The sequence below is a fragment of the Podarcis cretensis genome (genome assembly GCF_951804945.1).
Source record: "Podarcis cretensis genome assembly, chromosome: 18".
In the NCBI taxonomy this organism is placed as follows: Eukaryota; Metazoa; Chordata; class Lepidosauria; order Squamata; family Lacertidae; genus Podarcis; species Podarcis cretensis.
The window spans coordinates 1,412,761-1,435,419 of NC_137188.1; the positions used below are offsets into that span (position 1 = coordinate 1,412,761).

Here is a 22,659-nt window from a genome sequence, read left to right on the forward strand (position 1 = left end):
CAGGCCTAGACAGCATCTTGAGAAGTAGAGACATCACCTTGCCAACAAAGGTCCGTATAGTTAAAGCTCTGGTTTTCCCAGTAGTGATGTATGGAAGTGAGAGCTGGACCATAAAGAAGGCTGATCGCCGAAGAATTGATGCTTTTGAATTATGGTGCTGGAGGAGACTCTTGAGAGTCCCATGGACTGCAAGAAGATCAAACCTCTCCATTCTAAAGGAAATCAGCCCTGAGTGCTCACTGGAAGGACAGATTGTGAAGCTGAGGCTCCAGTACTTTGGCCACCTCATGAGAAGAGAAGACTCCCTGGAGAAGACCCTGATGTTGGGAAAGATGGAGGGCACAAGGAGAAGGGGGCGACAGAGGACGAGATGGTTGGATAGTGTTTTCGAGGTTACCAGCATGAGTCTGACCAAGCTGCGGGGGGCAGTGGAGGACAGGAGTGCCTGGCGTTCTCTGGTCCATGGGGTCACGAAGAGTCGGACACGACTAAACGACTAAACAACAACAACAAATGTTCTCATCTATCTCTTGAATGCAATGCGCTGGAGATGATAGAGTCAGTGACGTCACTCTCCCGCGCGCGGTCCTGAGCGCGGCGAGGGGCCTCTTTGCGCATGCGCTTTCATGAGCGCTTTGCCCGGCGGGACTGAGAGTTGGGCGTCGGCGACTGGCGGAAGCTGCTCCAGAGCGCAGGCGCAGTCCTTTCTCAGCCACGCCTGCGCAGTTGGACCGGGAGGCCGGAGAACAAGGGAAGGGGACCCATTCGCGCATGCGCACCCGGGGGAGGCGGACTCGCTGGCTCTTGCGCTGCTGGGGGGCGACGGAGGGCTGGTGAGTGGGGGGGGGCGGGGGTCCCGGGGAAGGGCCCCCTTTGTTCCCAGGAGGAGGGGCCGCCCTGAGGCTTGGGGGGGGGTTGGTGGCCAGGGTGCTGTACCGGTTGGGTTTCTGCCTCGAAGCAAGTGGGGAGCTGCCCCTCCTCCTCCTCCTCCGCCCTGGAGGCAGCCGGGTCCTTGAGAGGGGAAGGGGGGTCTCTCTCTGTGTCCGGGGCTGTACCTGTTGAGTTCCTCCCTCTCCCCGGAGAAAGAGTTGGGGCGCGGAGGGGGGCATCCTTTCCCCTTCCCCAGAACATAATGGGGGGGGGGGCAGAACAGGCAGAAGTCCAGCAGGTGCAGCCCTTTTCCATGCCTGCATCTCCACATGGTACATGGGGGGGGGGGGGGGAGAGAGGGACGTGCCTGTTGGATGCATGCCTGTCCAGCCAAAAGCCCTGTGAGAAACCATGAGGTCCCAGTTTTCACTGTTTCACTTTATGCTATGTTCCTTCCTTCAACACAAGCCCCTCAAATCCCATGAGACGGGGGGCTGGGCTGCAAAGCCTGCCTTTCTGGGTGCCCATCCCAGAAGGTCGAGGTGTTGGAGGGACCCCTGTGCAGACCCCTTCCCTTGTGAGGAGGGTCTTTCTGGGGAGTGGGGGCACCAGCATGGCTGGTTTTATTGATGCAGCACCACCCATGGGCTGGAGAGCTTTTGGGGTGGGGGAAGACGCTCCAGGGAAGACCCTCTCCCTAGGCTGGAGTGGGGAGCAGAAGGATAGGTGATATGGCCTCAGCAATTCTGAGAAACAAGCAAAAATCAGGGCAGTTTTGAAATCGGTGGTGAAATCAGTGCACTTTGGAATCCGTTTTTTAAAAGTGTGGTGGTTTTGGAGTCAGTGGTTAAAATTAGTGCACTTCGAAATTGATTTCTGCAGAGTGGCTGGGGAAGCCCAGCCAGATGGGCATGCTAAAAAAAATGAATTATTATTATTGTTATTAAAAGCAGCATGATTCTGGAATCGGTACTCAAAATCAGTGGGCTTTAAAATAAGTTCAGTTTTGGAATCAGTGGCTTAAAATCAGCTCAGTCTTTGCACCAGCGGTTAAAAATCAGCACTGTTTTGAAATCAGGGGTTGAAATCAGTGTGTTTTAGAGTGGTGCAGTCCTGAGTCTTGATCCAAAATGTCACCTGACGGGATCCAAGCCCAGAGGTACAACTTGCTCCTTGATTTGGGGAGCTGCCCTGCAGAATCTGGAGATGATTTCCAAAGAGGCATCCGAATGCAAACAGACAAGCCTTCCGTCAGTTCTACAAGCGTGACCATATCGGAGAGAAAGGAAGGCATAGAAGGAAATCCAATGATGTCCTGGTTTTTGTCAGCTTCAAGGAGAATATTTCAGGACCTTCTCTAAGTGACATTTGGCTTTCCCCATACAGTGGTACTTTGGATTACAAACACTTCGGGTCACAAACTCCTCTAACCCGGAAGTAGTGCCTAGGGTTAAGAACATAATTCGTTCTGGAGGTCTGTTCTTAACCTGAAACTGTTCTTAACCTGAGGTACCACTTGGGGCCTCCCGCTGCTGCCACACAATTTCTGTTCTCATCCTGAAGCAAAGTTCTTAACCTGAGGTACTATTTCTGGGTTAGTGGAGTCTGTAACCTGAGGTACCACTGTATTTATTTACTTGCAGAAGTGCTCTGGCAAGCCAGTGAGGGTGTAATGGTGAGAATGTCGGATGGGGACCTGGGAGATCAGAGTTCGATCCCCACTCTGTCATGAAGCTCGCTGGGTGACCTTGGAGTCAGTCACAACCTCTTCGCCTCCTTCGCAGGGTCGTTGTAGGGATTAACAGAGGAGGGGGTGAACCATGGACTCCTTGGGATAGAAATGAGCTCTTCTGCTGAACCGCTTAGGGGCAGCCAGATGGAGATGCCCATCTCCAACCTGGTGCCCAGAGATCTCCCTGTGGCCCCAGTTGGACCTGGCAGAGTTTGAATGCTGACCGTGAACCCTTTGTGTGCTGCTGTTCTTTTCTAGCCACCAAGAGGAGTTCCCTGGAGCCCCAGCATGGCCGAGAAGAGGCGCCTGGCTTTCTCCATCATCCAGTTCCTCCAGGACCAGCTGCATCATGGCGGACTCTCACCCGATGCCCAGGAGAGCCTGGAAGGTGGGGGGGGGGGGACGGAAGACGGGCAAATGGGAGCTGGAAAAAGCTCAGTTTGATTCTATGTTTTCCTGTTTAGGCATCGGGGGCCCCTTTGGCCCAACCTTCTCGCCCAACATTTGACTCTTAAAAATAATAACAATAATTTATACCCTGCCTTTTGCCACAACAGGACACAAGGCAGCTTGCAGATAAAACAGAAACTGCTAAAAGCAAAGGAAAACAACAACAACAAATTTATTATTTATATGCCACCCATCTGACTCGGTTACCCCGGCCACCCTGGGCAGCTTCCAACAAATTAACAAATTAAAAAGTGATCTAACATTGTTGAAATTGAAACTACATCTATGTAGCTGTCGATCGATCAATCTAATCCATTCAAACACACAACGCGGCACCACTGCTTCCTTAAAAGTGGACTGTTTTGCAGGGTGGGCTGCAAATGTGATTAATAATAACCGTCATCATAATTTTATTATTTATACCCTGCCCATCTGGCTTCGTTGCCCCATCCAGGCTTGTCTTTGCTGAGTGAGCACAGGCGTTTGAGATTGGAAGCTGAGTGTCTCTGCCACCCTGGGACCTTCTGCATGCCAGAAACGTGTCCTGCCACCAACCCCCCCGCCTCCCTGTGGAGCCGTAAATGAGGGGAGCAGGGTTAACGGGGCCCTTTGTCTCTCCTGCAGTCGCCATCCAGTGCCTCGAGACAGCGTTTGGTGTCTCCACGGACGACCGCAGCCTCGCCTTGTCCCAGACCCTGCCGGAGATTTTCGAAGCTGCTGCAGCAAAGGTAAGTGTTTGTGGGAGCAAGGGGGTGTCTTTGCATCGGTGTTGCTGGCAGAGTGGGGGGAGACTGGGTGGGGGGAGCAGGTAGTCTGTAGTGGCAGCATGACTGGGTTGGATTGGATGAGTGCTGGAGGACCCTCCTGGTGATCCTGCCTACCCAAGAAGGGTCCTTTGGGCAGGCACCTCCTGAGCTCTGACTTTCTTCTCTCTTTCTGCCCTGGTGCGCCTCAGGAGCCACAGCCAAGCCCACCCCCCTCAGAGCCGGTCACCCCCTCAGAAGAAGAGGCCGCAGAGGCTGAAAGGCTGAAGTCCGAAGGTGAGACCCTCCCTCCGGGCATTCCATGCCAGCTCCAGCCGGGCTGCCACACAGTGAGGGGGCCAGACGCGTCTCCGTGGGGAGGGAGCCCCGCAGCTGAGGGCCTGCCAGGGATCATCACCCTCATCCTCAGTGCTTTTTTCCAGGCGGTTCTCAAGGATCTGCAGTACCGCACCTCTTTCTTTGGGTTAAAAAGTGTGGCACTTACTGAAACAACTACATCGTGAGCTCCAGCACCTCTTTTTCTCGAAAAAAAAAGCATCGATAGTGGTGCTCTGGATGCTTTAGCGGAGATTCCTGCCTTGCAGGGGGTTGGGCTGGATGACCCTCGGGGTCCCTTCCAACTCTAGGATTTCCTTGTTCCCTTCTCAATAGGAAATGAGCAGATGAAGGCAGAAAACTTTGAAAGTGCCGTCTCCTTCTATGGGAAAGCCATTGAGTTGAATCCGTCCAATGCAGTTTACTATTGCAATCGGTGAGCTGGTGGGGGATGGGCAGATCTTTCTCTCTTTCTCCACTTTTGTAGGGGTGTGTGTGTGTGTGTGTGTGTGTGTGTGTGTAATGTTCTCTGTATGTTTGTTTCTCTCTATATTCCCCCTTCCTGTCAGCCTGGAGGGCTCCATTGCTTAGAGTGTGGTGCTGAGAATGCCAGGGTTGCGGGTTTGATTTCCGCATGGGACAGCAGGGAGTTGGGCTAGATGGCCCTCAGGGTCCCCACCAACGCCATGATTCTAGGGTGCCATTTGTGTGAGCGCTGAGCATCTTTCTTTCTCTCCTCCGCAGGGCTGCCGCTTACAGCAAGCTGGGGAACTATACCGGGGCCGTCCGGGACTGCGAGCGAGCCATCCACATCGACCCCAAATACAGCAAGGCCTATGGCAGGATGGGGTGAGCATCTTGGGGGGCAGAAGGTGGGGCGGGAGAGGTAATTCCCCCTCCCCACTGGCCCCTCCAGCCTAAGTGGGGGATCCAGGATGTGGCCTGTAAGGGAGAAGCCAGGGAACGGCTTTTGGACCTCAGGGTGCTCCTTCTCGGTCAGGCAACCTTCTCTCTCTCTCTCTCTCTGCCTCCTGCTCCCAGCTTAGCCCTGTCGAGCCTGAACAAACTCTCAGACGCCGTTGTCTACTACAGAAAAGCTCTGGAGCTTGACCCAGATAATGAGACATACAAGTCCAACCTCAAAGTCACGGAGCAGAAAATGAAGGAGGCTCCAAGCCCGGTGAGAAGGAGAGGCTGCAGTGGTGCAGTGGTTAGAGCACCTGGACAGGGCCCACGAGGGAATGGTGTTCCCCCCCCCCTCTTCCATAGAGCCTCCAGGTGACCTAGGGGGCCAGCCGCTGACTCTCTTGGTCTGGCCTCCCTTGCAGGGTGGCTGTGAGGATTAAACGGGAAGAGATCAAGGTGTAAATCACCACCTCTCAGAGTCACCTGCCTTGCAGGGTCATGGCAAGGATGTCAACGGAGGGGGAGAACTTTGCACACCACCTTCAGCTCCTAGGAGGAAACAGTGGTGTGTAAATCCTCCTTTTGCTCTTACACTGAGCAAAAGGTTCCTGCTTTGCGGGGGCTGGACTAGATGATCCTTGGCAGTCCCTTCTGACTCTACGGTTCTGTTTGCCTTTCAGACAGGAGGTGCTGGAGGCTTCGACTTAGCCGGCTTGCTCAATAACCCCGGGTTCATGAGCATGGTGAGTCTAGCCTTGCTTCCTGAGCTGGTGTTTTAATTTATTGGAGGAATAAGGATCTCGTTGTTGTTGTTAAAATTTGTATGCTGCCCTCTAACCATAGATCTCAGGGCACTTCAAAACATAAAACTGCAATAGAAAAAAAGACAGAATTCATAATAAAAATTTAATAGTAAAAAGAAGACTCCCCAACCACTCTCTCTTTCTCTCCCCTCCACTTTTCTCCTTTAAAAAAATTTTTAAACAGGCATCAAACCTGATGAACAATCCGCAGGTACAGCAATTGTAAGTATGGGAAACACCTGATTTTTAGGGAAGGGGTGGGGTGGGGTCTTTTTTTAAAGCTTCTTCTGACACCCCCGAATGGCAGCGTCCCTGCAGATTTCAGAATTGCTGGAAGGAGAGCCAACTTGCCATTCAGAAGAGTCTCCGAGGATTGCTGCACTCCCTGCCTTGCCGAGGGTTGGGCTGGATGACCTTTGGGGGAACCCTTCCGACTCTCGCAACCTGTGACAATGACCTCTTTTCTTTTCTCCTGCCCTCTTTGCTGGAAGGATGTCTGGGATGATCTCGGGTGGCACCAACCCCATGGCAGCGCCAGGAGCGGGCGCATCCCCCAATGACCTCGCTAGCCTTATTCAAGCGTGAGTAGAAAGGCCTGGGGGGGGGTCTCTCCCTTCCCGGCTCTGAGCAACAGCACCTGGCCAGCAGCCTTGCATCTGCCTCCCTGCTTTTCCTCTCAAGGATCTCCAGCTGGTTCTCCCTCCCTCCTCATTTAATCCCCCTCACAGCAACCCTGCGAGGTTGGTTAGGCTGAGAGGTAGCGGCTGGCCCCCGAGTCCAAGTGGGCGGGATCTGAACCCTGGTCTCTCCCAGGTCCCAGTCCCACGCCCAAAACTTTTTTCTCCAGGCCGCATTTGCAGAACAAAAACTTGCTTGCACCAACCAGTCTTTTTTATTGGTAAGATATGCATTGGGGAAAATAGTGAAGATAGTCTTAATTTTGAAAAGATATCCATCCATATTCTGCAAATGAAAACATGATTTTGGTAGTTCCCTGGACTGAAATCTTTGAATGGGAAATGCTTTGAGATCTTATGATGAAGGGTGGTATATAAGTCAATAAAATAAAATAAAAAATGTTTCTTGGGTTGCCCCTGAACCTTCCTGCCACAATCTTGGAGAACTGCTGCTAGTTTCTCCCCTTTTATTTTTAAATCTATTTTTATCAGATGGACCTGCAATAATTTGACCACAAATACGTGCTTCCCATTCAAATATTTTGGCAGGTGGTGTCCCCGAATTCAAGCCACAATATTGCAGAGTCTCTGCCCGCATTTGTGGTATGAACTCTTTACCCTTCAGTAGGGAATTCAAGTTGCGCAGAGTCTCCTGGCTATGGATTTATTGAGGTTATTAAATCTTTCGAAGACCCCGGGACAGGTGGCCGGCTATGAATTTATTAAATTGAACAGATTGCCTGGATATTCCGGCGCATTTAGCAGTGGGAAAATGCCCGGCATCCTGACCAGGGGCCCTCCCTGACGTGCCTCTCTCCCTCTGCAGGGGCCAGCAATTTGCGCAGCAGATGCAGCAGCAGAACCCGGAACTCATTGAGCAGTTGCGCAGCCAGATCCGCAGCCGGACGCCCAGCGCCAGCAACGAGGAGCAGCAGGAATGAGGCGGGTCAGAAGGTGTGTGCCGGGGACCTTGTGCGGGGCTCCGGGGGGGGGGGGCTGACGTGCTAGCTGTCGCAGGGTGAGATGGTCTCTGGTGTTCCCGGAAAATGATCAGACGCAGGAGCAGACAGCCTGATGTGGCAGGGCTTCTTGTGGAGGCTCCAGCTCCAGAGACAGTCTACCTGGGCTCCTAGGTCCGATGGAGCGTTTGCCCAGTGTGGGGACAGGAAGCTGGGCTGGATGCGCCCCCTTGCACCTGATGCGGCACCCAGGTTCTTACTGTGGAGCCTCCAGGTGCAGGGGCAGTCTATCCAGACTCCTGCAAGGACAGGAAGCCTGGCCAGATGAGCCCCTTTTGGCCTGATCCAAAGGCTGGAAAGCCTGGCCACTCCAAGGACAGGAAGCTGGGCTGGATGGATCCCCTTGGGGCCTGAACCAACAGCCCAGGCTCCGTTCCTGTACATGTGGAGCCTCCAGCTCCAGAGGCAGTCTATCCGGATTCTTAGGTTCTATGGGGCATGTCCCTTTTTAAAGAACAAAACCACCTGCTTTCCTTCCAGGGGTGCCCTTTGTCGGAAGATGACCTTCCTTGGCTGGACAGGAAAGAAGATTTGAAACTGGAAAAGCCATGTTTGTGTTGCTGTTTCTCCTGCTCATGGAGTGCGGGGGGGGGGGGGAGCAGGAATGGGGGGGTTGGGGGGGACCCCCGAACCTGCATGTTAGAGAGGCAGCCCCTCTCACCCCAGTAGTCTCCCCTTCCTCCTCCTGCTCCTCCTCTTCTTCCTCCTGCCCCCCCCCTTGAGACCCCCGGGAAGATCCACGACAGGTGCGGCAGTTTTTAAATCCCATTTTCTCCCGGGGAGATGCTACGTTTCCAGGGAAGAAGCCTCACTCCAGAACCACGGCCTTCTTTGGGGGCGGGGGGGGGCAGCAAACCCTCTCTCTTTCTTTATTTTTGCAAAAAAACACCAACCCCCCAAAAAATGGATTTCTGTGTCCACCTCCCTGGGTTGTTGTCTCTGTTTCTTTCTCCCTTTGCCAGGCTCTTCTCTGGTGCCTTCGTCTGGGATCTCTAGCGCAGGGCAAAAACCGGGGGGGGGGGGGGAGGGATTTTTTCATGGGATCATGTGTGTTTTGCAGGGTGGGGGGGGGCCATAACTTTGGGAAATTGCAGCTAAGGTGAAAAATAGAATATTCTTTGTTTCCTCTCTTTCTTAAAAGATCATGGCGATATGCGTAGATCTCTTTGTGGAGGGAGCACAGGTTAGCAACGTCTCGCCCCCCTTTTGGCTTCCAGAAGGTTTTTAATTCAAATATTGGGAGGGGAGATTTGGGGGGATTCTTGCATGTTTGTGAGCTTAGCAAAAGGAAATTTGTCTTGGGGGGGCTGAGTTGGCTTTAGTGTAGGAAGGGTGTGTGAATGCCCCCGGGGCGTCGCCCTTAAGCACCCCCACCTGCCCCACGGAGGGTCGCCATGAATCCGGTGCCAAGAAAGTTGCTTTGCAAGGGGGGGATTGCCCTCGATATTTTACAAGGTCTCTGGGATAGACGGACAGACAAGCTTCCTGCATCCCACCCCCAATTCGAATAGATGTGCACCCCCAAGCTGCATTTCTAGAAACAGGGTCTGATTTCTAAAGATGAGTGGCTCAGCAGAAAGGAGGACCCTCTCTTCCTCTCCCCGCTGCAAGGCCAGGTCAGGGCTTCCTCTTACAGTTGGGGGTCTCTAGCGACACCCCAACCCCACTTTTCTGCTCCTGGTTTGCCCAGCCTGCAACCCGCCTTCTGCAGACCCTCTTCAGGATTAGGGGTGGGGGCAAATGGGCACTCAGAAACTTGCCGTTCTATCCCACCTCCTTGGTACCCCACATCTGGAGAAGGGGGTCTCAAAAAAGGGGGCATTGACAATTTTTGAGATGCCTTGTTGGGAATAAATGATCCCTGGGGGGTTAAAAGGGGGAAAGGGGTTCGGAGACCTCCCCCCCGCCACCCCCTAAGACCTTTTCTTTGGATTCCTTCAAAATGTTTTTTTAAAAAAATTACTATTATTATTAAAGAAATTGGCACTGTTTCCGTTTTCCTTTTTTTAACGCAGAAAATAAAATCCTTTGGACACTGTTGCTTGCTGTTGTCCCCCTCTCGATTGGCCCCCGTCTAACCTAAAACAGGGAATTATTATTATTATTAATAATAATGATAATTAATTACAGTGGTACCTCGGGTTAAGTACTTAATTCATTCCGGAGGTCCGTACTTATCCTGAAACTGTTCTTGTTGCGTTCGCAAAGTAAAGGAAGGATTGAACCCTGATTAATTAGAATACACACAGAGGCTTGAACCAGCAAGACTCTGGGAAGGGAGCGTATAATCGTGTCTCTCTCTGCAGCCCCTGGCCCAGGCCGTTTTATTCACAAAAGAACTTTTTACAGAGTGTTGGTAAGAACCAATCAGATTTCCTCTGAGCATTTAAACAAACCCACCTGGGGGAAAAGTTAGATCAAAAGAAATTCTTTTAACTACAAAGACTACTACTCTGAGCATGCATACATAATCTGAGAGTAAATAAAAGAGGACTAGAGATCACAAACAGGAGTAAACAAGAGAGGATGGCAAGGAGATAGGCATCTTTATCACCTTCCTGTGAAACTATTTCCAGGCCCTAAGATTAACATCCTGCATCAAAGAAACTTGCCCACTATCTTTATGACCCAGGATGCCTGCCTGGCGAAGCAACTGCTGTGTACGTGACATGTGAGGAGAGAAAAATGGGCAGTAGAGTCAAAAGGGCATGAATGTAGAATCTTATGGGATTTAATCAGAAATTATCGTCAATATATCAAACCCAGTCAACACAATGCTTTCATCGTGGACACTATGGCTTGATGTATATTTTATAATTCCTCATGGTAATCCCATCTGATCCCTACATCTCACCCTTTTTTATTTATTTATTATTTATGTATGTACAGGAATACTTAAGAGAGGAGAGGCATTGTGTCCTCATAATCTGCCTGCATGTGTTTCTGTATCACATAAAGATGTCTAGCAGACATTCCTAAAGAGAGCGTAATAACCTTTGCCTATTCTTTTCTAAAACTGAGCAACTAGGCTGGACCCATGTCAGTCTGTTGAGGCAGCATTGAGCATCAGATAAATTTGCGGGAATGTAGTTATAACTTTTTGATTACACATGAAAAACCAGCCATCTGGTAAACGCACATGAGCATAATTAAAAGTAATCTGCTGAACACGTGAACAATTCCAAGTTGGCCTTCCTGTGTCCAGACAGTGAGTTGCCCCAGCTGCACTGGGCAGCTCCCAATGAAATATTAAAAGCACAACTTGGTGCAGGGGACAGTGTGGGGGGAGGTTGCAGAGAAAAGTCACAAGGAAAAGAATGAGCAGCAACTGACAGCTGCAGAGTTGGGAGGGAACCCCAGAGGTCCTCCAGCCCAGCCCTCTGCAAGTTGCAGGAGGCGAGTCAGCATACATGAAAAGGAGCAAGCCACGTTTCCTTCTGGGAGGAAGGATCGTCCTTTTCTTAGCCACAGAAAAGTTGGACTAGGTGGTTCTTGGAATCCCTTCTGACACGGCTCTTTTTAAAAATCCAGCAAACACCTGGCTCAGAGCCAGAGGCGGCTTCACCTCGCTCCGCATCCTGGTTTCAACTGGGAACAGCCCAGTTTGGAGAGAGGGCAGGAAGGAGCTGCTGCTTCCCAGGAACCGGTGCTTCAAGATAGACTGCCCCTAAACTGGGAGCTCCGGGGTCATCTAGTCCAAACCCAGGCCACCTCCCAATCAATGCTTCTTTCTCCCCAACTTGTCTGATTCTGACTGGCAGTGGCCCCCTGGGCACTCTCTTCCCTTGCCCTTCATGGGGAAGCTGCAGATGGTACCTGGGCTCTATTCCTGCGTTAAATGAAAAGAAAGGTGCCAGTCCTCATGGGGGTTTTGTTTGGCGGTGATGTCTTGGGGTGGGGATTAAGCAGGGATCGGAGAACCTTGCCCCTTCCCAGCCCCATTTGGGGAAGCTGCCAGGACACAACCCTTTTTGCAAGCAGGGTATGTGCATTAGGGTTATAACTTTTTTTACTCATGTAAAAAAACAAAACCTGTATCAGAACTTTTCTCTGAAAGGCACTGAAAAAGGGACCCCAAAAGGAACAGTTGGAATCACTGTACTATGTAACATTACTACTCCATGAAAATCATTTCAAGAACTTGTCAGAAATGTTGAAACCTTGCAAAAAAGCCTTGCGGGTTTGGGAGAATCCCTGGAAGCAGGAAGAAGAAGAGTTTGGATTTGATATCCCGCTTTATCACTTCCCGAAGGAGTCTCAAAGCGGCTAATATTCTCCTTTCCCTTCCTCCCCCACAACAAGCACTCTGTGAGGTGAGTGGGGCTGAGAGACTTCAGAGAAGTGTGACTGGCCCAAGGTCACCCAGCAGCTGCAGGTGGAGGAGCGGAGAAGCGAACCCAGTTCCCCAGATTAGGAGTCCACCACTCTTAACCACTACACCACACTGGCTCTCAGGAGCCATCCACCCTCCAGATCCCAAGAAGGGATTGGTGTGCAGAAGGCGCAAGCAAAGTGGTGTGGGAACATTTTGCTTCCTGCAGCAGAAGCAAAGACCAGCTGCAACTTCGCTTGATTGTAAGCAGTAAAGTGGGTTGTGCAACGTACAAAATGTTGTACGTACTAGTATTAGAAAATCTGAAATCTCTGTTTTTTCCTGTATGCATGCTATGCATATGACATAATACATTATGCAGTTCCCTAGGCAAAAATCGCTTTATTGCTTTTGGGGTGACCTTTTTCCAAAATATTTGGAAATGACCATTCATTCCTTTGCTTTAGGCAAACTTTTCTCTAACCTGGCTCCAGGAATAGGAGGTTGTAGAAAAGCTATAAGCTTTGTGCGGATCCTGCTGAGCTGCATCCCTGCCCCCCTAACACAGGGTGCTGTTTGGGACAGAGTGAGGCCCTTGAGCCATCCAGCTCGGTGTCGTCAGCACTGGCTGGCATCAGCAGTGGCTCTCCAGGGCGTCAGGCAAAGGGGATTTGTAGCCCTGCCAGGAGACGCTGCCTGGGATTGAACCAGGAACCTTCTGGATGCCAAGCAGGTGCACTGCCATGGAGCACCAACCTGTCCACTTCTCTCTCTGTGTGTGATTTTAAATGCATTTTACACATCTTAATACATCCGTTATACAATTGTCATTGTTTATCTTACACTCTTTGGCTTCCACACACATCCCTCAGGGGTGGGTTCTAACTTAGTCCTTGTTTAGCTGCATCTCCTTAATTACCATCCCTCTTCTGCTTATTTTTAACTGCTGCTCCTATACTATATCTAACCCCACTTGGAAGCTTATCTGATCGTTATATTTCTTTAAATATTTGCCAAGTATTCCCACTCTTTTATATCTGACTCATCTTGATTTCTTATCTGTTCAAATTATTCCGAGGTAGACTGCCTATTGTCACTGCAGATGGTGACAGCAGTCACGAAATTAAAAGACGCCTGCTCCTTGGGAGCAAGGCGATGACAAACCTAGACAGCATCTTAAAAAGCAGAGACATCACCTTGCCAACAAAGATCCTTATAGTTAAAGCCATGGTTTTCCCAGTAGTGATGTATGGAAGCGAGAGCTGGACCATCAAGAAGGCTGATTGCCGAAGAATGGATGCTTTTGAATTCTGGTGCTGGAGGAGACTCTTGAGAGTCCCATGGACTGCAAGAAGATCAAACCTCTCCATTCGGAAAGAAATCAGCCCTGAGTGCTGACTGGAAGGACAGATCCTGAAGCTGAGGCTCCAAGACTTTGGCCACCTCATGAGAAGAGAAAACTCCCTGGAAAAGACCCTGATGTTGGGAAAGATGGAGGGCACAAGGTGTTCTCAAAACTACCAGCATGAGGGAGGCAGTGGAAGACAGGAGTGCCTGGCGTGCTCTGGTCCAGGGGGTCACGAAGAGGCGGACACGACTCAACAACAACAGACTGCCTATTGACCTGGAGGTTTTATTTATCTCATGGCTCCTGATCAGAACAGACTATAGATTAATATAAAACATATATATTCAAACAAACAAACAGATATTCCTAGGAATCTTAGTGTAGCAGGAAGCCCCCCCCCCTCATTGTAAAGTATTGCACAAGCCCCACACGCCCCCCTCCCGCCTTCCCCGACCCCGGAGATGCCCCTTTGAGAGGGGCATCCCCTAAAAGCCTTCCGTAAATAAGGAAGCGCTAATTTGACAGCTCTCCGTATGGAACCCTTTTTCCTATATATTTCTCGTGAGTTGACCGTAAAACTCTTCTTCGCTGAATTCCGTTCATGGGTAGCCCACTTTCCTGAACCCGAGGTCAATCGGCCGCCGCTTCAGCCAATCAGCGATGGCTGCTCAGCCAACGGGCGGGTGGCTTTCTCCCAGCACACGCAAAAGTCGCCGGAACCAGGCATGTCGCGGCCGCTGTTCCGCGCCGGCCGCCGTTCGGCAGGCACAGCCACTTCCCTGAAGGTTGGAGGACACCCTTACTTGCTGCACAGCAGAAAGGCGACTGTGGGAGGGCGGGGCGAGAGGGAGGAAAAGGCCCGCCTAAGGGGCGGGGTCCACAGCGGGCGGACGGGTTGTTCAGCCAACGGGCGCCGCCATGACGTCAGTGGCAGCCAATAGGCGTCGCTTCGCCGCGGTTGCCAAGGGAGGCAGGCGAGGTGGGAAAGGGGCGGAAGGAGGAAGGACGGGAAGCGGCCGCGCAGGTGAGGAGGGGGCGGGGAGGAAGAGGAGAGGGGGCTCCCGCACCCCCCGGGGGCCCGGCGCCCAGGACTGCCGGAGGGGGCGGGGCCTGGGGCCAGGGGGCGGGGCTCCTCCCGTCGCCGCCTCCATGAGGACTAGCCGCTTGGGTCTGCAAATGGCTTTGCCCAACTGCAGCCAGGGATGCGCCGTCGGGGTGTGGGGCATGAAAGGAGGAGGAGGAAGAAGAAGAACAGCGGTGATAATCGTCATAATAGCAGGCTATTGCATAGGGTTCTGCAATCGAAGGGGCCGCCAGGGGCCATCTAGTCCAGCCCCCACTTGGGCACAAAGCAGTCGCAGGGCTGCAGGATTGCCAGCAGACGGACCTCTGCTGAACAGCCTCCAACAAAGGAGAGGGAGAGAGAGAGAGAGAGAGAGAGCTTGTTTGGTTTGGAGGGGTCAGAACTTCATCATCATCATCTTTGAACTGTCTTCGAGGACATGAAGAGCAGGTTGTGGTACTCTATCCGGGGCATAACTTATTAATAATAATAATAATAATAATGGCACCCAGTCTGACCCCTGCAACACAGGGATCCCCAACATGTGGCCATCCCAACTCTGCTTAAAAACTGCCAGTGAATTGTAGGATCCTAGATTTGGACTGTTAATGGAGAAATCTGAGGGCTCCCTTGGACAAAAAAAAACAAGGACACCAGCCAGGAATAGCAGAGCAAAACAGGAGCCAGGAGGCTTGGTCTTTTGAAGACTGTCGCTACAGGACTCCCACCTGCCACCAGGTGGAACAAGATGGAAGCCCCAAACAAAAGAGCACCCAAACTTTTATTAGCTGCTAATCCCCATGTTACACCCCCCCAACTACATCACGGTTACATCATGAAAGGGGAGGTCTGGGGGCAGTAATCTGAGCATCCTGGACCCTGCCCCATGGTTTCCCTTGCCCTCCACCAAACACCCATCAAGTGAAACAAAAGAGATATTTACATTTCTCTGTTTCTCAGCCAAGTTAATCACACCCTTTTGTCTTCATCTGAGTTTGGTATTTCTGGAATGGCTACCTGTCTGGCACTCAGGTATCAGGATGCCAGGGATTATCCCTCAGGCAGAGGGGCTGCTGAGGAGCTGAGCTCACATGTCTATATGAATTTCTAAAGTTTTCCCAGTGAGCCAGTACATAGATACATTTATCAGTGAATTGTTACATTTGGTATCACGCAGCAAAGGCCCTTTGAATAGATAGGAAGAAACTGTGATAAAGTGTTTTGTGGGGACAAATCACAAAAGTCACAAAAGTGATTGTGCTGATTTTGGTAGTGGGCTGCATGTGTGTGATATCCGCTGGAGGGGCAACCCCCCCCAACCTATACATAAATTCCTGCAAGAGGCTCCCCCAAGGGTCATCCTGTGCAACCTCCTCTGCAATGCAGGAATCACATGGCTAAAGTATTCCCAACAGAAGTCCATCCAAATTCTGTTAAAAAACCTCCAATGAATCATAGAATTGTGGGGTTGGGAGGGTCAGCCAAAGGGCATCCAAGTCCAGCTGCCTGCAAAGCAGGGATCACAGATCAAGGATCCCTGACGGGGCTGCCCAAACTGTTTAAATTTAGATTGGTCTCAACTAGGGCCAGGGCCCTTTCAGTACTGGCCGCGATCTGGTGGAACGCTCTGCCTCATGAGACTAGGGCCCTGCAGGGCCTGCAAGACAGAGCTGTTCCACCTAGCCTTTGGTTTGGACTCAGTCTGACCCTTATGTTTCCCTCCCCTTATGGTTTTGATCTATGAGCTACTTTTAAAATGAGGCTACATTTTAAATTGCATTTTAACCTGTATTTTAAATTAGTTTTTTTTTTTCCTTTTACGTTTTTACTGTAATTTTACTAGTGTTAGCCGCCCTGAGCCCGGCTCTGGCTGGGGTGGGCAGGGTATAAATAAAATTTATTATTATTATTATTATTATTCAAGACCTCCAAGGAAGGAGAAACCCAGGAATAACAATGAAATGCATTTGTGAGCATAGATCCGCTCCATGCCTTCAAAGCATGAAATCCCCCTTGCCAAATATTCTTGGGAGCTGTAGTTTCTCTTCGCAGAGCTGCATTTCCTAGCACCCTTAACAAACTAACTACAATTCCCAGGATACTTCTGCAAGGGGGAAGCCATGTGACTCTGCTCTTAAGTCTTCTTAGAGCGCCAAGTGATTCTCTGCTTTTCTAAATATTAGTATTATTGGTGCTCTCTTGAATTACACCCTGGACAGAGTATCGCAATCTATTCTTTGTGGGGTTGGCCTTGAAGATGTTGATACGGAAGGGGGCGCATGTCTTCTTCACATTCTTCTTCGCTACAATATATCCATTTATTTCCAATTGTCAATGTCAAAAGGGACTAAAATCTATAAAATTCATATAAAATCAATAATTAATAATAATAATAATTTCAATTATATTTATATACTGCCCTTTATCAGAAGATCCCAGGTGGTGTTCCACATTAAAAACACATTACAGAACATCAAGGATAAAAACATAATAATAAGAATACTGACAGGAAGCCTATTAATGAAACAGTCATCATAATAACTAGTTATTACTGATACATTCTTTTTATGAAATTGCTTATTTATTTAGTCAAATTTATACACATCTTGATAGTTAAAAACAAACAAACCTCAAAGCAGTTTAGAAAATAATAACACCGTAAAATCAAGAAAAATACGCAAGCTTTAAATGAAACAAAACTTTCTTTCAAGTACTAAAACAGATTCCGATTCCCCCCCCCCCCTTTCCAAGCATCCGAAGAGGCTGGACTAAATGGGAAGATGCCTGTCTGATCTCAAGAGGCAGGGAGTTCTAAAGTCTAGGTGCTGCCATACTAACTGATCGAGTTCTTACTGTTGCAACTGGTGCATTGAGCTGAATTGAACCTGGACAAATATTTCACTGCCGGTGTGTTTTTCCTGTGTCTTGAGGGCAGCATGCCCCAAAAGTCTGCTTTAAAGTATTTTACATAAACAAGAGTTTAGTAGTAGTATGGGGGTTATTAGGTTGTTTTTCTTCTTTTTATTGTCTTTTGTGTTTCTTATACTGAAATGTGATGTTGTGAACTGGATCTAGGGAGGTGTACAAATTTTAATAATAATAATAATAATAATAATAATAATAATAATAATAATAATCCAGTGGTACCTCGGTTTTCAAACATCTCCGTTGACGAACATTTCGGTTTTTGAATGCCGTAAACCCGGAAGTACAGTCATACCTCAGGTTACGAACACGGCAGGTTGTGCATTTTTGGTTGCGGACTGCGCCGAACCTGCAAATATCGGAACGGGTTACTTCCAGGTTCGGCGCTTGCACGTGCGCAGAAGCACAAAATGATGTCACATGCATATGCAGAAGCGCCGAATCGCGTCACGCGTGTACACAGATGCGGCACTTCACACTGCGGGTTGCAAACGTGCCTCCCACATGGATCACATTTGCTTCGGTTTTCGAACACACCTTGGAAGTTGAACATGCCAAGCGGCTTCCACTGAGTGCAAGATCCTGAGGCCTAGCTGTTGGCTATTGAGTTTTCGGTTTTCAAACATTTCAGAACTCGGAATGGTCTTCCGGAACAACATACGTTCAAAAACTGAGGTACCGCTGTAATAGTCATGAGTAATCATTTGTCTATTTATAGAAAGGATCTGTTTTGTTGCTGCAGGAAAACCTGCATCCTGGTTCCTTCTCTCCAGAAAAAGGAGTTTCTCAGAGCTGCTAACAAGGTATAAACCACAGTGAAAATTAAACCGCAGAATTCTCCCTCTCCAAAAAGAGAAACACACAAGCAGGATTCGAACACAAGAGCAATTCTCCCCTCCTGCAGTTTCCAGCAACTCTGATTCAGAAGCATTGGTGCCTCTGACTGTGGGTGCAGGTCATAAACATCCTGGCTAGGAGCCCTCCAGAGCCCTCTCCTCCTCCGTTTATTATTATTATTATTATTATTATTATTATTATTATTATTTTATGCCACCCATCTGACTGTATTGCCCCAGCAACAGAATAGTAAAATTCGAAACCCTCCAGCATTAACAAAGGAATGTGTCCCGTTTTCTTTTAAAGCCATCCAGGATGGTGGCCTTTCTCCTGTGGCAGTCAGTTCCACAGTCTCACTGCCAAGTTGTTTCAATCCCATCTGTTTTTCTCTCATCCCCCCTTGCAGAGCTCCATGGGTTTGGCGGCCGCCCCCTACGCCTGCCGCCCGGAGCCCCTGGCACCCTCCTAACAGATGCCCCCGGGCACCACGCCACCATGAATCTCCTGGTGACCAAGGTGCTGTCCCTGGTGGGGGTCTTTGTGCTGATGCTGGGGGGGTCCTTGCTGCCTGTCCGCTTCATTGCCACCGACGGTGAGAAGGCAGAGCGCTCCCAGCGCATCATCTCCGTCTGCAACTCCTTCGGAGGCGGCGTCTTCCTGGGCACCTGCTTCAACGCCCTGCTGCCGGCTGTGCGAGAAAAGGTGGGGCGCAAATCGGGGGGGGGGGCGATGCCATGTGGAAAGGACCTTGAGGGCCACGTTGAGCCTCCCAGGGCCTGAGGTTTCCCCATCCCGGATCTGTATGGCCATGGAATGGAGCCCCCCTATTCAGAGGCACTCTACCTTTGAATAAATAACTTTACTCAATCTGGGCTTCCCTCCCTGTCCATTTGTGGAGGGCAGGATCAACACAACCCAGCAGCCACTGCTGTGAACGTGTGTGTGAGGGGGGTTCCCAAGGGCCGCCTCCCCTTCTACGCAGCCTTCTGGGGGCCATGGAGTGGGCAGGGCTTGGCCAATCTTCTTTTAAAGCCATCTCATTTGGTGGCCATTTGTGCTGCTGCCACCAAGGCGGCCCTGAGACCCTCCTCCCCTCTCCTGGCTGGGAAAGAAGGTGCCAGTCCCCGCTGAGGATGCCGAGGGGCGATCCTGGGGGTTTGTTCCTATAACGGTTCCCACCTTGTTAGCGGGTCTGAGAAACTCCTCCTGGGAGACCAGGATGCGAGTTTCCCTGCAGCCAAGAGACACTTGACCTTTCCATATTGCTTGGCTGTGGTGGGCAAAGGAGAGGGAGGGGCTTTCCTTTGCAGGCTCCCCAGACGCTCGTAGGTGACCCCCAGGTCTAGGGTGCCATTGGCCTGATCCAGCCAAGCTGATCTCCACTGAGCTGGGCAGAGGGGATATTTGGAGAGACAGCAGACAATTGGCTCCGTCTGCAGACCATGAGACTCTTAATCTCAGGGTTGTGGGTTTGAGTCCCATGTTGGGCAGAAGATCCTTGCCTTGCAGGGGGTTGGGCTGGATGACCCTCAGGTTTCCCTTCCCACTCTACAATTCTATGCTGCCTCCCCCTTGTGGCAGGGAGTTCCGCTGCTTCACAGCCTCTTCTCTCCCCTCCGCAGCTGGCGGAGGTGCTCAAGGTGGGCAACGTGGTGACTGACTACCCTCTGGCTGAGACCATCATGCTGCTGGGCTTCTTCATGACAGTCTTTGTGGAGCAGCTGGTGCTGACAGTGCGCAAGGAGCAGCCGTCCTTCATTGACCTGGAGACCTTCAATGCCGGCTCGGACGCGGGCAGCGACTCTGAGTTCGAGAGCCCCTTCCTGGAGCCGCCCTCCAAGCGCCACCACTACCACCAGGGCAGCTCGACCAGCCACAGCTCCAGCCAGTGCGGCCTCAACGTCCACGAACTCTCGCGCTCGACTCCGCTGCGCCTCTTCAGCCTGGTCTTTGCCCTCTCAGCCCACTCCATCTTCGAGGGGCTGGCGCTGGGCCTGCAGGAGGAGGGGCACAAGGTCATGAATCTCTTCCTGGGCGTGGCCATCCACGAAACGCTGGTGGCTGTGGCGCTGGGCATCACCATGACCAAGACGGGCCTCACCCTGCGCGAGGCAGCCAAGCTGGCGGGCGCCGTCAGCCTCATGATCCCACTGGGCATCGTCATTGGGATGGGCATTGAGAGCCGCCACAGCGTGGCCTCCAGCGTGGCCTCGGTGCTCCTGCAGGGCATTGCCAGCGGCACCTTCGTCTTTGTCACCTTCTTTGAGATCCTGGCCAAGGAGCTGGAGGACAAGAGCAGCCGCCTCCTCAAGGTGCTCTTCCTCGTCCTGGGCTACGCCGTCATGGCCACCCTTGTCTTCTTCAAGTGGTGACGCCGTGGCCTCCAGGCGGGGAAGCTCTTCCCCACCGCTGCCACCCTCAGCCACGCCCCAAGCCACACCAAAGAGTTTGGAGGGCCGCGCACAGTTTGCACGGCGTGATGTGGCATAGGCTCCGTGGCCTCGAGGCCGGATGGAGGAACGAGACGCTTCCCACTGCCCCCTTAGACACACACACTCCGGACCAGGGGGACCAAGATGGGACATGGCACTGCCTTGCTCAACTCCCCTCGCTCTCGGGGAGACCCGAGTCCCCGAGGCAGCTTGGCACTCATGCTTTTCTCCTCCCCAGATCCTGGGCAACCCCTCTCCTGCAAGGCACGAACCAGTCAGGAGCAAGGTGGCAAGGGCCACGGAAGGTGGCAGAGCCACAACAGGACCTGGGCCTGATCAGTTCCCGCTCCTTTTTCTGCCCTCCTGGCAAAGCTCTTGGCAGCCGGCTAATCTGTGGCGCCTCTTCAGGGTCAAGGGCGCAGAAAGGGCGTCTTTCCCCCCTCTGGCTCCCCCCTTCTTTTCCTGGAGGTGAGGATTGTGGCGGCAAGAGGGGAGACCTGGCTGCACAGAGTTTCCCTCCAGGCCTGTGCAGTTTCCCCACAGATTTTGCTCTTGTGGACGCAAAATCCCGCTGGGACGTTCGTTGGGTTTCTTAGGGGGCGCAGGGAGGAGATCCCCTTGTGGGCTTTTGCCAACGGTTGGCTGGTGGTCTGGCCCAGCCAAAGCTCACTGGCTGCCAGGAAGCCAACATTCGCAGTCTCTCTCCCTGCAAAAGGTTCACTTCCCCCTCTCTCCAAAAGGCTCATTTTTTCCTTCTCTTTTGCTTTGAGCAGATTTGCCAGGGAGCCCAAGTCCACAGTCTCAGTCTCTCCTTTTTCATTTTCCTTTGATTCCCACCTTGCCAAAGCCAACCCCCTCGTCCCCAGCCCCCCTTGGAGCCTGAGTGCGCAGGTGACACCTGAGCCCCTCCTTCCTTCTTCGCAGTCGAGGGGACCTGCTGCTCCCGGGGTGTCATGCGCTTTCCTAATCTCTCCAGCAGCCGGGGATTTGCAGCACAGACAGAAATCTCCTCCTGGCCCCCAAATTCTCTGCCTCGGATTTCTAACGCTTTCCTTGAAGGGGAAGGGGTGGTGGAGCAGGGCTGAACCCCAAAAAGGTGGAAAGCCGGTTTGCTGGGACCCTTGTGGGCTGCAAGGAGGAAAGTTGCCATTGCTGTTCCTTTCATTTATTTGTTCATCTGGGGTCTGAAGCCAGAGAGAGAGGCCTCTCGGCTGCTGAGTCCAGAGGCTTGGAGGGGCTAATGGATCCCTGGAGCACAAAGAGGAGGTGGCATGCAGACTCTTTCCTGCACTGCTTTCAGGGTGGAAGGACATGCAGGAGGCGAGGGGGGCGAGGGGGGTCTCAGTCTTCCTGCCACTGCTTCCCACCCCCAGCTCTGGCACCAGAGTTTTGGCTTTGATTCATGTCGGGGTAGAGACTCGAACACGAGGCTCAGAAGTAGCAGCTGGCATGTGCCAAGGCCTCACTCTTCTCCTGTGACCACCCTTCAGTTTCTGCAGTGGGAAAGGGAGCTGTCCTCAGCTGCCAATCCCCTTCTTGCTGACCCAAAAGGATCCGGCAGAGCTGTCTTGTCAAAACAACATTGCGCTGGGGCTTTTTGCCACCTGACGAAAGAGGCTGGTGTGACCCAGAAGCTTGCACTGTCCTTTGGCCCCACCAAATGAAAGAGCGGCCATATTTCTGGCGGATCTCTCTCTTTTTCTTAGGGGTCTGGGATTAGGGTTCCATCGCCCCCCAACCAAGTCTGCAGGTATCCTGTGTTGACTTAGCTTGGCTGTGCACTTTCTGCAGAGGATATGCTGCCCAGGCCCACGTTTGGCAAGGGGTCCAAGTGCCTCCCTGGCTTTCCTTGGGTGTGGTGAGAGAGGGAGCCTTGGACTCTGGGGCTTCAAGGCTGGGAAAAGTTACCTGCTTGTGAGCAGAACACGTTGACGCTGCTTTTCCATTTAAATCCACATCCTTTCCCCCCACCAGGACTTTGAATTTAGCACAGAGGAAATTGTGCACATGTGATATTTTTGCATTCTGCTCTGGGGACAGGGTTTTTATTTTATTTTAATAATTCAGTGTAATCTCCACTGTGCTAAAAAATGATAATAACAGTCACCGGCCTTTTATTCAGCCGCTCTTTAAATAAAACACCTTTCAAATTTCGCCACTTTTCTCTGGCTCTGTTTATTGGGGGGAGGGGAGCTGTACTCTGTTC

The 22,659-nt window shown here is 51.5% G+C and overlaps 2 protein-coding genes and 1 long non-coding RNA gene across 4 annotated transcripts; 2 read left to right on the forward strand and 1 right to left on the reverse strand.

The window, feature by feature from the left end:
- The first annotated feature begins 724 nt into the window (after positions 1–724).
- Positions 725–9,527, forward strand: SGTA (small glutamine rich tetratricopeptide repeat co-chaperone alpha). Its single transcript, XM_079960830.1, has 12 exons — positions 725–833; positions 2,861–2,990; positions 3,677–3,780; positions 4,008–4,092; positions 4,468–4,567; positions 4,876–4,980; positions 5,173–5,311; positions 5,718–5,780; positions 6,025–6,062; positions 6,332–6,421; positions 7,344–7,471; positions 8,017–9,527. Exons 2-11 carry the CDS (start codon positions 2,891–2,893, stop codon positions 7,456–7,458), a joined length of 939 nt encoding a protein of 312 aa, XP_079816956.1. The 5' UTR covers positions 725–833; positions 2,861–2,890; the 3' UTR covers positions 7,459–7,471; positions 8,017–9,527.
- Positions 9,492–11,110, reverse strand: LOC307207313. The gene is made up of 2 exons (XR_013834635.1): positions 10,206–11,110; positions 9,492–10,173 (listed from the first exon to the last, which is right to left on the reverse strand). It is a non-coding gene; the product is annotated as an uncharacterized lncRNA (long non-coding RNA).
- Positions 11,111–14,151: 3,041 nt separating this feature from the next.
- On the forward strand, positions 14,152–22,607 carry SLC39A3 (solute carrier family 39 member 3). Of its 2 annotated transcripts, XM_079961113.1 has the most exons (4): positions 14,171–14,220; positions 17,927–17,987; positions 18,428–18,723; positions 19,644–22,607. In XM_079961113.1, the coding sequence occupies exons 3-4, from the start codon at positions 18,517–18,519 to the stop codon at positions 20,391–20,393; spliced, it is 957 nt and encodes a 318-aa protein (XP_079817239.1). In that variant the 5' UTR covers positions 14,171–14,220; positions 17,927–17,987; positions 18,428–18,516; the 3' UTR covers positions 20,394–22,607. The 2 variants fall into 2 exon arrangements, with proteins under 2 accessions (XP_079817238.1, XP_079817239.1); XM_079961112.1 differs by lacking the exon at positions 17,927–17,987 and having other exon boundaries at positions 14,152–14,220.
- Positions 22,608–22,659: the final 52 nt, after the last annotated feature.

Coding starts and splice junctions, on each gene's coding strand:
- SLC39A3 (XM_079961112.1), top strand. CDS start 18,517: ATGAATCTCCTGGTGACCAAGGTGCTGTCCCTGGTGGGGGTCTTTGTG. Junction 18,724..19,643: donor TGCCGGCTGTGCGAGAAAAG/GTGGGGCGCAAA, acceptor TCCCCTCCGCAG/CTGGCGGAGGTGCTCAAGGT.
- SGTA (XM_079960830.1), top strand. CDS start 2,891: ATGGCCGAGAAGAGGCGCCTGGCTTTCTCCATCATCCAGTTCCTCCAG. Junction 5,312..5,717: donor TGAAGGAGGCTCCAAGCCCG/GTGAGAAGGAGA, acceptor TTTGCCTTTCAG/ACAGGAGGTGCTGGAGGCTT. Junction 6,063..6,331: donor AATCCGCAGGTACAGCAATT/GTAAGTATGGGA, acceptor CTTTGCTGGAAG/GATGTCTGGGATGATCTCGG.